The sequence below is a fragment of the Coffea eugenioides genome, unplaced genomic scaffold (genome assembly GCF_003713205.1).
Source record: "Coffea eugenioides isolate CCC68of unplaced genomic scaffold, Ceug_1.0 ScVebR1_3198;HRSCAF=4369, whole genome shotgun sequence".
NCBI classification, from domain to species: domain Eukaryota; kingdom Viridiplantae; phylum Streptophyta; class Magnoliopsida; order Gentianales; family Rubiaceae; genus Coffea; species Coffea eugenioides.
The window spans coordinates 1-15168 of NW_020863752.1; the positions used below are offsets into that span (position 1 = coordinate 1).

General features: G+C 33.6%; 1 protein-coding gene across 1 annotated transcript; it reads left to right on the top strand.

Moving 5' to 3' along the window:
- Positions 1-152: 152 nt before the first annotated feature.
- On the top strand, positions 153-12169 carry LOC113757652 (succinate--CoA ligase [ADP-forming] subunit alpha, mitochondrial; the record flags this gene model as incomplete). Its single annotated transcript, XM_027300801.1, has 6 exons — positions 153-362; positions 3361-3531; positions 4309-4432; positions 5681-5742; positions 8814-8895; positions 11675-12169. Coding segments are annotated over 6 exons (786 nt in total), but the record flags the coding sequence as incomplete, so codon positions are not given.
- Between the last annotated feature and the right edge of the window lie 2999 nt (positions 12170-15168).

A 15168-nucleotide genomic window follows, 5' to 3' on the forward strand; every position in this document is an offset into this window, starting at 1 on the left:
ATTATCGATCCATGGAAAAGATTCTGCCAAGTAATTTTGCATTTCTCTGTCTTGTGTACCTTGCACTTCATGGGTTGTAAGTTTTTTCTCAAATTCTACATTTTCTTTTGGAGTTGATTTTTTCCCACATGTTTTGTTGGTATATTTGTTAGGTTGGTGGGGTTACTCCAAAGAAGGGTGGAACAGAACACTTGGGACTTCCAGTTTTTAACTCTGTTGCAGAAGCTAAGGCTGAAACAAAGGCTAATGCGTCGGTCATTTACGTACCTCCACCTTTTGCTGCTGCAGCTATTATGGAGGCAATGGAGGCTGAATTAGATTTGATTGTGTGCATCACAGAAGGAATTCCTCAGCATGATATGGTAATTTTCAGCTTGTTTTTACTCCCCCCCCTCTCATTTTTGAAGTAATCAAAGAATGAGACGAAAAATGGATGTTTGATTTTGTGGGTGACCTTATTGAGAATTTTTCTATTACTATATCAAAATAGTTGGAATTGGTTTGAAGAGCGTGCCTTTTGCTTTGTAATAGCTGAGATCTGTTGCAAAACCGTTGTTGGATCTACCATTTTCCTTAAAAAGACCTGAAAAATTTGTTATCTCAAGATTCAATTTAGTATTCGCAGGAGAATAACCTTCTTGGGCATCTAACCTTCTCACATTGTTCTTCTTCTTCTTTTAAAAGATACTTTGACCCAAAAGAAGAATTATGCTATGTATGTGATGAATGATATATGCAAAGAAATTTGGTGTCCCTGACCAAAGTTAAAGGTCTATTTTGTTAGGCATGTAAAGTTTCCACTGAGACTCCTTTAAGTGGCAGCAGTACATTTGATTCTCTGTTGAACGCTGTAAAGCCAGTCTCTCTAATAAAAAAGACGTAAATTTTCGAAAGGAAAAACCATAGAGTTTCTAATAAAAAAGAAGTAAATTTTCAAAAGGAAAAATCTTACCTAGAAATTTTCTTAAAGAAAAACAAGAGGGAGGGATATGTTGGAAAGTTATATCTTGCATATTAGTGTTTACACCTCTTCTAGTCTTATAACAAATTTCACTTTCAAGGAGAATTTGTCAAAAGATCCTATTGCTAGATGACAAGATTGGCTAAGTTGAACTATGGAAAATTTTGAGAATTTCTTAACTAAGTTACACGTTTGGCTGATTGTTACTGCATTCTGTTGTTTTGTAGGAAAACTGATCACATAAGACTTATTATTCTGTTACAATTATCATGATGTTACCTCCTTTTTTTTACATGGATAGAGGAAAATTTATTAGTCAGAGCAGCTTCTGGACTGTAGCCTGGGTTTAATTAATTAAGATGTACCCGGCAGACTCAGTGGTCAGGATCTTCAGGATAATTTGAGTGCTGTACTTTAATATTAATGGTGCGGTTCTGCATGATTTGGAGATATTCCCAGTGTAACTAAAAGGTCTTTCATACTGTGCCCAATTCCAGAATTAGTTCTACACGTATGACTAGGTGCAGTTCTGCATGATTTAGAGATATTCCTAATAACTAAAAGGTCTTTCATACTGTGCCCAATTCCAGAATTAGTTCTACACGTATGACTAGCAACATTGCAATATTTCGGGATCAAAGATATGTTATTGAGCTATAGAAAGATCAATTCTCTTTATTTCAGATTGGCATACCGTGATGCTCACGTCAATCAGTCTAATATCTTGGCCTGCTTTAGGAGACATAGTTCCTTATGTTGATACAAGCTGAAGGCAGTAATATGGACTTGCACAAGGTTGCAAGTTTTCAGGGTGGAGATCTTAAATGACATGGTTTTAAAATTTGTATAACCTATCTGTGTTAGGGCTACCAAATCTGAAATCATTGCTCTAGCTACTTATGATTGATACAAATTCTAATTCCATGGAGATGTCAAGGTACTGAACAAGCTGCTATAGCATATCTTTAGCTTCTTCTGAGCAAGATTTTCTGGTCTTTTTGATCCTAGAATGTCTTCAATTGCTGGGTTTGCCATTGTGGTAGAGATCTTCGTTAGATCATAATCAAAGAATATTGATTAGCTTTTTTAACTTATTTTGGATGTGGTACATGGTGTTAGAGTGTGTTCTGTCTTCTTGCTGTCAAAATTGTCTATCATGAAGGTTTGGATGATCTTGAATGTTTAAAAAAAATGCTGGAAACCTAGCCTTAGATGTCTGAGGATCAAGTGAGTAATTTCAGTGGTATATTTCTTTAGTAAGAAAGTCTAGTTTGTTTTAAGTATGGTTCAATTACCTATGCACTGGCAATAATTTACAAATGAAGTCCAGATATTATATTTTGCTTATGAGTTTTAATTTAAGTATCCTTACCATTGGTTTGTTCTATAGGTTGATATATATTTATGTAAATAGATGTAGGAGTATTGTTTTCATGTCGAGAAAACATCAAGTTTGGAGCTGCGCATTGTTTGGGGTTTTGTTTAAAGACTTGGGATTGTGCTCATTTCATCATTGCGAAATAGGCTGGATTAAGTTAGTGATATTCAATCTTAACGTGTTATGCATGTTGTGTCTTCCTTTTGGTAGACTAGTTCCACCATTCTATTTGTTGCTCTACCTGAGGAACATATGATCTCACCAAGTTTTTTTAGCCATTATGTATTGAAACTGCTGATTACAAAATATAGTCTAGCATCTATACTTGTCTTTTTGGTGATTTTATTCTTCTGTATGGATTCTCTTTTTGAGAAAATAATGGTCAAGTTTTGTGGAAGTTATGTCAGTTGTTCCTGCTATCGGTCTATATTATAAGACTTAATTGAATTACAACACTTGATAATCAAACAGAGCTTACATTATGTTTCTGAAATCAATAGATCCTTGATTATGCTTTAGAAAAAGCACTTTGTTTTGGAAAATAAGATCTGTAGTTTCATAAGTAGTTTATAGAAAAATTTTATAATTCCAGAATAGTGAGATTGAAATTGCCGTAAAAGTTCCAACTTCTCGTTGGAGGTGACTTTTTGTTGTGGTATGATTACTGAATATGGAATTTGCTTCTATCAACAGACAAAAAAAATGTTGAAACAGTTAAGTCAGCATTTTGGGGTGATCAATGCACACTTTAAAATGTTGCTTTTAGATGCTCAAATGCGCATGTCCGCGTATATGTCTGTGATTCATACAGACTTGCAATATGTACATGTTGTTGTCCTTACTTTTTCCTTTTTTTTGGAGGGAAGGTTGCATATATTTAGTTGAGAAATCAATGTGACAAAAGAAGTGTTTCTGCTGTATATTTGGCATTTTTTTTTGTATGTTGTTTCTTTGTTCAATGCCTGTTCTTTCAACTTTGGTTGCCTTTATTTAAGTGCGGACTTCCTATTTTGAGCTGCAGGTAAAGGTGAAGGCTGCTCTTAAGAAGCAGTCAAAAACACGGCTGATTGGACCAAATTGTCCTGGTATTATTAAGCCGGGAGAATGCAAAATAGGTATTATGCCAGGATACATCCACAAACCAGGGCGTGTTGGAATCGTTTCTAGATCCGGTACACTAACTTATGAAGCGGTGAGCTTTCTTTTCTGGACATAAATTCTCTGTTAATTTAATATCATATCTACCAGGTTTGTAGGATGAATGTGTGGCTTCTTGTTAACCCTGAAAATGGATGCGATGCTGGAAGGAAAAAGACAAGTGGATTTTATCTTTGTTTTGAATCTTTAGTTGTCTGTGTCCCTAGAATATCTGCTGAGTGCTGAGTTTTGAACCCCTTGTATCAGTTTTTTGTGGTCTCTTGAGTATTTTGTGATAGATATCTTGTTAATTTCAAAATCAGAAGATGTGATCCAATCAGAGTCCGAAAACAGAGATGTCTAGTGCACCATATATGCTAATATAGGATTTTCTACATTCAATTGATTGTGTTTTCCTGGTTATTTTTGTGCACAAATCTGCTGCCAAAGCTATCTATTTGTTAATGAAGTTTATTCTCAGAAACTTCATTTTTTGAAACTCTATCTCTCAGATCTAATTGTTAGGGAGTTCGCAACTGATTTTTTGATTCGGTGATAATGTTTGGTACCTGATGTTGTGGTAGTGCTTTTCACGTGTAACTCCTTGTAACCTACCTTAAGTATGCTTTAGATGTGATTGTTGGAGCGTGAGTTCCTCTTTACGTGAGTTTAGATCATATCCTAGGAGCATATGTATAAATTCATTTTGATTTTGGAGTCTGAGTTTCTCTTTACCTGAGGTTAGATCATATCCTTGGAGCATTTGCATAAATTCATTATAGTAACACCGTTGTAAAATTTTTGAATGACCTTGTTTTTCTGTAAATTTTAGGTCTTCCAAACAACCGCTGTTGGTCTTGGGCAGTCTACTTGTGTTGGTATTGGTGGAGATCCTTTTAATGGCACCAATTTTGTCGATTGCTTAGAGAAGTTTGTTGCTGATCCACAGACTGAAGGTATTTTCTTTTAAGCAAGATTGATGTCAATTGACTGTTCAACACTTAAATTCACTACTGGCACAGAATTTGCAGTTGCATATGAAAAACTTGTTTATGCTTCTATTTATTGTTATTTGACCCCATGTAGAGGAAATGTAAGTTGAGGTTCTCTGATACTGTGATATATTGGTGCAATCTCTGTCAATTTGATGCAATTACAAAAAAATTTCACGTAAAAAAGTAAAGTTTCTAAAAATAGTTGCTTTATAGGATTCAGTCTTTGAGAACTACATCTTATGCAAGACACAAGACAGCAGATTCGGTATATGACTGGACTGGTAGTTTCTTTATTTGGTGTCTGCTGTATGCGTTTTTTCAAAATGTTCTCTTTGAGTATTGTTTATTGTTCAAACTTCTATTAATTAGAACTGAAATGGGAATATTCTGAATCTGGAAAACTTGTTAAATAATTGTGGTTGCTGACTGGCTGAGGATCTGATATATATTTCAACAGTAAAACACATGAAAACTTATTTCATCTTAGTACAATTTATCATCCATTCATGTATACTAATGTAGAGGAATTGTCATTAACTTGCCACTCTTGATGCGGTGCAAATTGCAATTAACAAATGGTTTGGACCCTTCATTATCCTCTCAATGTAGTGAATATGCACACTATGTTTTCCCATTTCTCTTATCGAAAGATTGAACTAGAATTTTGTTAATATTTGGACTTATAAAGTGAGCCAGTTGTTGTTGGCCTGAGCTGAAACTGCTCTGCTTCTATTTCACTCTGGTTGCTTCACACAAAATCCACTGTTTACTAAAAGCTCACGAGATTTAGTTCAGGAACACAGTCAAAGGAATTGGAGAGCACGTAAATAGATTCTTGTGTTAAGAAATGAAGCCACTGCTGTCATATTGCAATTTTTTTTCCTCAGCCCTGTAAGTAAATACTGTTTCTGCCAAAAATGAAAAGGAGTTGAAGCCACTTGGTGCTTTTGTCCTTTCTTTTGGTATTCTGTGGTTTATGTTCTGATGGCACACCTTCCGTGTCTTATTTTTCTTTGGCATTAATATTTTACTTTCTAGCACTTAAAATGACTGAGGCCTATGCTTGAGTTTTTGGTTTATGTTTTTAAGATTGGTCATCTTTTCTTCCCTTTTTTTTTGTTTTAAAAAGATAAGTGGGTAACTTATATAGATTATGGAAAAGCAAATGGATATGCTAAGATCTACTAATGTATATATTTTATGGTCCAGGTATTGTTCTCATAGGAGAAATTGGTGGTACAGCAGAAGAGGATGCTGCAGCGTTCATAAAGGTGAGACTTAATCTATGGGGACAAAGGCTTTCATATATTGACTGCTTTTTCATTTTTTGATTCCCTGAAAATCTTTTGAATGCTTGATTTTAATCATGAGCTTAAGACTTCTATGGTTCATTTGAGAAACCATGTGTTGATTAGCAATAACTGAGTTATCTGTACGAAGAAGATGAATGTAAATTTAACATGTCTTTCTTGCTTGTCTTCAGTTTGGGTTTTACAACTGAACGCATCCTTTCTTAACTGGCCAGTGTAGTGTCAAATTTATTTTCATTTCCTTTCTGATATAGGATTCTGTGATTTTACTTCTGGGCGTCATTGATGAGCCAAGGATTCTGACCAGAAAAGTGTTTTCATTTCTTTCCAATAAATTGTGGTGTTTGTTCTGTAAGATGACTTTTTGGCAAGTAATAAAGTCCCTAAAAACTGGGATGTTAACATCAAATACCAGGAATTTTATTCCCAACTTTAGGTCGTAGTCTTTTTTCTCACTTAATAAAAGGACTCAAATGACCGAAGCTCATAGTTGGACATGCGGTTCATGAGTTCCTCTATCTATTATTTTGACTGCGACATTGCTGAAACTGAGTTCTTATATATAACTTCCATGGTGTTGTACTAAGGAGAACATGTCGGCTTTCAGCCTAAGTAGTCATGAAGAAAAGAAGGGGGGCAAACAAGCTGAGTTGAGCCTGAATATCAACAAATTTGAGCTTGAGCTCAACTTAATGTGTCCCTACCTGAATTTGACCTTGAATTTGCTGAGCTCTAAAAGAAAAGGCCTGAGCTCTGAGCTTAATCTGGCTTCCAAAATGTTTTTCCTCCAAAAACAATTTCAAACAAAAATTGTCCAAATCAAGCCCCATGTGAACTGAAAAGAAACCAATGACCAAATTTTTACATTGATTTTCAATACCAGAGAACAAAATAATCAGTAATGGGGTTGAAAAGCTAAAATTTCAGATGTGGTATTGCTCAACATTCGTATCTAGTTTTTGAACAAGTTCTGCTTATGAAATCAGTGTAGTGCAAACGGAGCCCAACAAAATGTAGAAAACAGAAAAAAGAGGGAGAAGAGAGGAGAGAAGTTGATGAGATGGGAAGAAGATGAATAGATAGAAGGGAAGATGAAGTTGATTCCTGAGAAGAATATGATGGAGGGGATTATTTCACCAAAATCCAAAAAAAAATTTAAAAAAAAGATGATAATAAGCAGATTCAAGAAAAGAGGATGACTAAGGATATCGAGGAAAAGGTGATGAAGATAACTTTGTATGGTGTTTGCCTCTTGGGTTTTGCACTGTGTGTTGGCTCTTTGATCTTCATATTCTGCATCATAAGTGTAGAAATCGTGGTTAAGTTTTTAAACAACATAATTTGTTATTCAACTTCTGCATGCCAATGACGCTCCATTTCTTGGATCCCTTTTTGGTTCTTCTCAATTTCAACTTTTTCTAGTACAGTAAATTTCTTTATATGAATAGAATATTACATTTTTTAGTGTGGATTTTTTGAGGTTTATTCCATAATTGTGTTTTTGGTTTGTTTAGTGGTTCATTTTAACCCTAGTTAAGAGCAGTTTTGACTATCCACATTACTTTAGGTACTCATGTACGTCCACTTTTCTGAAATATCCAAACAAGAAAATGTTTTCTACCGATATCTAAATTCTGAGAAAATTAAATTACTAGAAATCGTATTACTGGATCACCTTACTTTACTGGCAACTAAACCAGGTGCTAGTGCTTATCAGGTCAGGGGTTGTTTCCTGGGGTAAAAGTTGAAGTCAATACCACTTATTCTACATATGTCATATGTCATATGTCATATCATTTTATGACTGCCGTCTGGGCATCCTGACTTAGCTATCAATCAAGTCTTTAGGAAGCCAAAGTAGGTGTTCAAGGCTTATATGATTTTTGTAATCTACCCTTTATTTTCATGTTACCCTTTTAAAAACCTAAATTTGTGTTGAATATCAGTAATTGCCAAAGGTCCTTGTTCTGATATATCAGCTCTAACTTCAAGGAATCCTGAAATCACTAAAACTTGTCTCAGGAAAAAATATGTAGTACTGGCCGATATATGTATCATACACTATCATGGAGCTTGGAATGGAAATTTAGTTCACCCCGGAATGCTGCTATAACCACATTGGGAAACAATGGTGCAATAAGCAATACAAGACCTAAAAACAAAGGAAATTGAAAAACTAACTCAAAGTTTAGAAAAGACCAAGCAAAATAAAATTTCTATGTGCAAAAGAAAATATATTCGGCTAAACAGAACAGAAGTATTAGAGGGAGAAAGTCTGTGATTAGATTGGTTGATTTGGATGTTGGATTTGAGGAAGGAATGCAGTACATAGATTTTATATGTATTTTTATTTTTTAGGTTGCAAAACTGAGTATAACCTCCATTTTATTTTTACTTTTTTGGTTGCAAAACACAGATTTTAAACTCCATGAGTTGTAAATTAATTTACTCTGGAACAAATGGATTTCAACAAGGGCTTGAAGTTAATTGTTACTTGAACTTTGTGGCTGGTCCATCAAAAACATCCATCAAAAACAATTTAGAGCTGACAGTGGTGTACATGCCCGTGCCCTGAAATTGTAATGCCTTTGCTTGTTCCTAGTTTTGAGTTTTCTTTGCTTGCCTGTTTATCAGTAACAAACTTGAGGACATTGTTTGGGCTTTTTTGTAATGTGAATTCCAAAGCTAATAGAAAAAACCAGTTAAATATTATCAGCCTGTATTACTAAGATTAAATATTCAGACAAGGACTGTAACTAGAAATAGTGAGTATTAATGGTATGGTGGACAGGGAAAATCTGAAATGTCTGGCATTGGAGAATTGAAAGTATGATGGCTGTTGGGTTGATAGTTTCGTCTTCTCATGGTCTCAAAAAATTGTGCATACCCTTTCCAATGTGGTATGAATAATAGAAAATGTAAATCTAATTCCTCTGAAGCGTATTAAATTCTTAATTTTCATAAAACTTGAATTATTTTAATGTGTTTGACTTAAAAAGGTTTTAAATGTGATCTATTTTTAATTTTAACAGGAAAGTGGGACTCAGAAGCCTGTTGTTGCTTTTATTGCTGGACTCACTGCTCCACCTGGTCGACGAATGGGTCATGCTGGAGGTATTGTCTTGGTTTTACTTTCATTCAATGTTATGGTTTATCCTTGTATTTGGCACCATCGTTGTGTCCTGGCAAAACTGATTGTTCAGTACTCAAAAGAGTAGGCCTGCTTTAGTCTTTTGCATTATTCTTAAGTTCTCTAGCATTCTTCATTGCCAGGGAGGTGAAAACACAAGGAATGAGACTATTTATTTTGTGTTATATGCTTTGGTTGTGAATTTTCTCAATATTTGCTTATTTTTTGTTGATATATTGGATTTGTGAACTAACTGTACTTACATTACTCAATACCTCCATTTTTTGGGAGAGAAACTTTTGACCTCAGTAAAAGGTGGAGAACTAGAATGAGGGAATAAAATGAGTCTTTTTCTTTAGAGGAATCCCTGCATACAGTAGGGAGTACATTTACAGGTTACATTGAAACAAAATATTCAGCCAAGATTGCATGTAGCAATAATCTAACTACTTCCGGAGAAACATATAAAACAAGTCTATTGCTTAGAAATCCATGGAGGTTTCTCTAAGGCCTGAGATGCTCTGCTATACCCTATTGCTTTTTATTACCCAAAACATAGCAAGTGCAGCACATTCTGAAGCTTCCTGGGATAGCCCAAAGACATCAAAATGAACTTAGTACCATTCGTGATCCTGTCGATTGGATTTTCTCTCAAATTAAGCGGTAAACACAGAATGACGCAATGTAGTACTTGTGAAGCACGAAATTTTTGAATTTCTTACTTGTTTCAGGATAAAAGGAGCATACATAATGGTGGTTCTCTATTCTTTTAACTTTTTTTTGTTTCCTTTTAAAATCATTTAATTATGCAAATTTTTTCCACTGCTAATTTTGGAGTGTTGGATTTGCAAGTGAAGAGACATGATTTGAATTGCCTGCATAAATTAACATTCGCTCGTTATAACTACCTTATGGTTTTGTATGCAATCAAGCTCTGTTGTCTCGATATGCCTGCAACTTTTGTTTCCTGGTTTCTAGGCCTAAGTTCTACCAGTTGCAACAACAATTTAGATTTCCATTAATAATTATCTACTGGTAATTTATGATTTTCTGAAGATTTCTGTGCACTAAAGATCAAGATAATGAATTTTCAATTGTCTTCTTTTTCTTGTTGGTCCTAATGGCAATATTGATGATTTCTAGCAACATTATTAGGTGGTATACTATTTAGTGGCCCAGGTCAATGCTGTATATTTGTACATATACATCATGGAATGATCTTGTTACATTCTGCTGAGTTCCTTTATAAGATATTTACCCATAGAATCTTGTATCTTGATTTAATGGAAAACCTGTACTGTGATTAAGGTAGTTCTTTTTCTGGCTTATGGGTAGTTCTATTATGTACACTTTGGTTAGAATTGGTCTGTTGTTGAGGATGCCATTTTTGTGAAAGGAACAGCTTTGCTAGTTTCATTGGTGATATCCTTTGAGAGTTCTATGAGCTCATGGACAGATATTTTTAAATTCTAGAGAGTTGTGTTGCTCTGCTCTTGGAGATCCTATTCCACTTTGAATGTAAAATTTTAGTACCATTTTTGGGTTGAGAAGTAAACCATCTGTTTAATCCTTTTCTTATGCCCCTCTTTTCTATTCCTCTTTTCCATCTTCATTGATCTCTCTCCTGTCCACCAGTTGCATTAGGACATGGCTGAAAGCTTGGTGTTTTTGTTGCTAGAAGGAGAATAGGATCATTTCTTTGTTTATTTCCAACATAGAAGAGCTTAGGTATTTTATGAAATTTGTGGGGCTGATCCAATCTTGTGTTTTTCTTGTTTTGTTTTTCTGTCTTGTTAGCTGAAAAAAGAATACAAGAAACTAGTTTTTATTGATCATTTGTGCATGACTTAATGTGTGAGGGTATTTCCTCCAGTAGTAGCAATAATGTGTCACATAATTTACATAATTATTCAAATTTGAGAATTTAAAGTGGAGTGCATTTCTTAATATTGACTATCGAAGATGGTTATAGAAAACTGAATTTCCAAGTTTATGTCCTTGCTTTCTGTAGATGCATCTGCAGAAATTCTTTACATTGTAATCTGTAATTGAAAAAACTGAAGCCAACAGTGTCATCCTTATTTATACTGCCTTGACTTTTTGTTATTCAAATCTGCTTTAAAACAGAAAAGTTGCTTAGGTTAATTCTTTTGTTCTATGAAAACCTGTGTATGATCGGATCCTGGTATTGTAGTTTTACTAGTGCAGTCACAAGGAGTCCGGATTTCATTGACCCAAAGCCAAAGGAAGTCCAGTTATGAAGCCTCTGTATAAATATGAACTATGCTCTCTCTCTCTCTCTCTCTCCCCCCTTCATCTTCCAACCCCCCGCGCGCGGGGGTCCATCCCTCCTTCCTATGCAGCCTGCTTTTGAAGTGTTTGACTTCTAGATTTATGTCCAAATATGTTAACAGTGTAAAAGTATTTACTGCTGGTGAATTGTCGTAATAAAATGGCAAAAGATTGGTACTTTGATCCAAGCTCAAATTGTGAATGATGATTAGGTGGACCACCTGACATTCGACAGATTCTGGGGTGGGATAAATGTTGTAGTTTGATACTGAGATCTTTGTTGTATATATAGCTGTAAAAATTTTTTGCTTACTAACCAAGGTGATTATACGAGTAATTCACCTTGCATTAATTTTGAAATCTCTTAGAAGTGCAGCTATAATGCATGAATAAATGTGTTCTAAATCTATGGTATTTTCAGTGGTTTGTATTTGTACAATTGTCCTAGTTATCTTTCGTTTGGATGTGCAGCTATTGTATCTGGTGGGAAGGGTACAGCGCAGGACAAAATCAAGATCCTCAAGGAAGCTGGAGTTACTGTTGTAGAGTCTCCAGCCAAAATTGGAGCCGCGATATTTGATGTCTTCAAGCAAAGGGGTCTTGTGTAAGGGTTATTATGGTACTTTTCCGGTGGGAATACTTACTAAGATTGTCCAGTCGTCCTGAAATGCTTCCTAGCGCTGATGGTAACAAAGATGATCATTTTTGCAACTTCATTGAGTTTCCATGACATGTAGGAGAGCTCCAGAAATATCTCCATTCATCTGAGTGATTTATTGTTCATCTTGTGCGTAGTTGAAGTTTTGAGATTTCAATTGTTCAAGTCTAAAAATTTTCCTAGCCTTTGCTATTTTATCTTACAATAATGTCACACAACAACGAAACCGCTTGGTACATATCAGCCACCAATTGTGGATTATATGCAACGTATTGATCATGCAGTTGAATTATTCTTTTCTGCTGAAATGTGTGCTTTGTGTACTTGGTTCATGAGATTTGTGTAGAAATGAGACATCAGGGTTTTTTTTTTTTTTCGACACGACAGATTCTATAACTACATCAAGATTCTTAAAGAGATGTAAATTGCAATTCTTTAGGGGAAGGGTTGGATTGGGTGGTAGGGGAAAGAGATCGTAGGTAGGAGGTCTTGGCATAGTTTTTAAACTCGGCCTAGCCTAGCAGTTTATTGGGTAGTCTGATAATTTGGTCATTAGATTGGGCACGGTTTTTAGTTTGATTGGACAATGAATTGACTAGGTCAAATTCGAATAAATTTGTTTGACTTAGTGGTTCAATCGAAAACTTGTTTTTTAACAATTGTGGTCTGTGTTTGAAACGGAGTGTATATATGCTTGTAATGAGATTTGTACATTGGACTTTCATTTAAACGTATATAAAATTTTAGGATTAATCTTTTATGTATTGACAGTGTATACACTTTCATCATTGAATGTATGATACATAATCTGAATTTGAATTTGAAATTCAAATTTTATAAATGTGTTGTGCATCTAATCATGATAATGTATATTGTAAACACTGTTAGTGTATATAAAATTTATCTAAAATTTCATCACTTGTTTAGTTTTTATTTGATAACTAAATATATTTTTAATAAACTTGTTTACTTTTTTATTATATAATTAATCCTTTTAATTTTTAAATCAACAATATTTGAGTAGTTAAAAAATTACTTTGTTTTTAAACAAAAGAAAAAATAATGCTATATATTTTTTTAAAACAAATGATATAATTTTGTTTTATATTTGACTATATTATTTATTTATGTAAAAGTATGATAAAATGAAATTAAATCTTCTATTAATATCTATATATTCATTGTATATCTTTCTAAGTACAATAATTAGTATTTAAAAGCACTTTATCATATATTATATATTATAATTATTATTTTATATTTATAAATATTAAATTAATAACTCACAAGTTCAATCAGTGACTCACAAATTGAACTAGTGATCCATTGATTCAATCCTTTTGTCAGGTTTCTTGTTGGATTAGATTTAATAACTATGAGTCTTGGGTTCTACCCCTTCCATTTACTACTAAAAAATAAAAATAAGTTGCCATTCTCTAAAACAGTTAAAAGAAGAATCATTGATTCAAGGGTTAATAAAATTTTATCCCTTTAAAGAATATCTCATTTCTCAGTTTACCTCTTGACCTTTAATTTTGCTCATTTAACCCCCTTTAGAACAAAATTGCCCTTGCATTATTTGGATTTTTCATTTACCTTATTTTCCTTTCTTTTAGTTCTTTTTCTCTTTCTTCTTTATTTAATTCTTCCTCTTTTCCACAAAAATCTTCACCTTAATGATTGAAATTAAAAAAAGAGGAATTGCAGAGATATATCTTTTCCTTAAATGATTAAAAAAAATTTAAATCACTTTCCTAAAATACAATTTTTTAGCCTTTCAATTCTTTTAATTTTGGGTTTTCCTCTTTCCTTTCTAGTTTCTCATTTTATTCTCAAGAAAATATCATAAGATGAAATTGTTTTCCTTTCTTTTATTTCTTTTTCTCGTTCTTCTCTCTTTCATTCTTCCGAATAGAAATTCCATTTCAACGAAAATTTTTGTTTTGAGTTTGTAATTGCATATTTTTGGGTGAAGGTTTAAAAGGCATCAAAAATTAATTTTGATTTTTTGTATGATGCCACGTGTCACAAATTTTAATTGATGATTATTAATCTGGTTACAATTTCATCTTAAGATATTTTCTTGGGAATAAAATGAGAAACTAGAAAGGAAAGATGAAAACCCAAAATTAAAAGAATTGAAAGGCTAAAAAAATTGTATTTTAGGAAAGTGATTTGAATATTTTTTTAATCATTTAGGGAGAAGATAGATCTCTGCAATTTCTCTTTTTTAATTTCAATCATTAATGTGAAGATTTTTGCGGGAAAGAGGAAGAATTAAATAAAGAAGAAAAAGAAAAAGAAATAAACGAAACGAAAACAAGATAAATGAAAAGTCAAAATAATGTAAGAGCAATTTTGTCCTAAAGGGGGTTAAGTGAGCAAAATTAAAGGTTAGGGGGTAAACTGAGAAATGAGGTATTCTTTAAAGGGATAAAATGTGATCAACCCTTGATTCAATTCTTTTGTCAGGTTTCTTGTTGGATTAGATTTAATAACTATGTGTCTTGGGTTCTACCCCTTCCATTTACTACTAAAAAATAATAATAAGTTGCCATTCTCTAAAACAGTTAAAAGAAGAATTAAAGAATCAATTCGATTATTTCTCAAAACTACCTCTTCTACTTGGTGGGAAGTACTCAAATGGAGAAAGAAAATGGTGGACGAGTCCATCGATTTAGCTTTTAGCTAATCTGATAATGTTTACAAGATGTATTCCAATGCAGAATGACTTGACCCCTCTGCAGAGGAGGAAGTTGTTAAACCAGGTGGATGATTGCCAAACTTGTTGCAGAAAGTTGAGTCTTCTTTTGGTGTGGCTGTGTAAATACATACTCGTAAGTTGCAGCAACAGTGATGGGTGATTTATGAAGGTTTTGTAGCCCAATATGCTGTTTCAAGCTTGTTACAGAAGTCGTATCTGGAAATCCTTATACCAGATTGCTTCTAGGCATATTTAAAGCAAGATTTTATGTTTTAGTGTTTTGAATAGATTTTACCTTGGTTTATGGTGGACATTTTTAAACTTACAAAAATTTTTTAAAGGGTTAAAGTAGGAAAGTTGGAGGTGGTGCATTTTGTCCCATGAGCAAACCAAAGAGGCACTTTACCTGCACAAGGACTATACTGTTGAGATTTTAGCCCAAACAATTTGGCATTTGACTTAAAAGGTTTTCCATTTTGTAACAATAATTTTTTTGATAAAAAAATAGTTTCATTATAATATCTACACAGCAAGTACATCAAAGATGACATAGGTACATAGATTTGAAATCAATTGATACGATAAATACAAAACAATAAATTT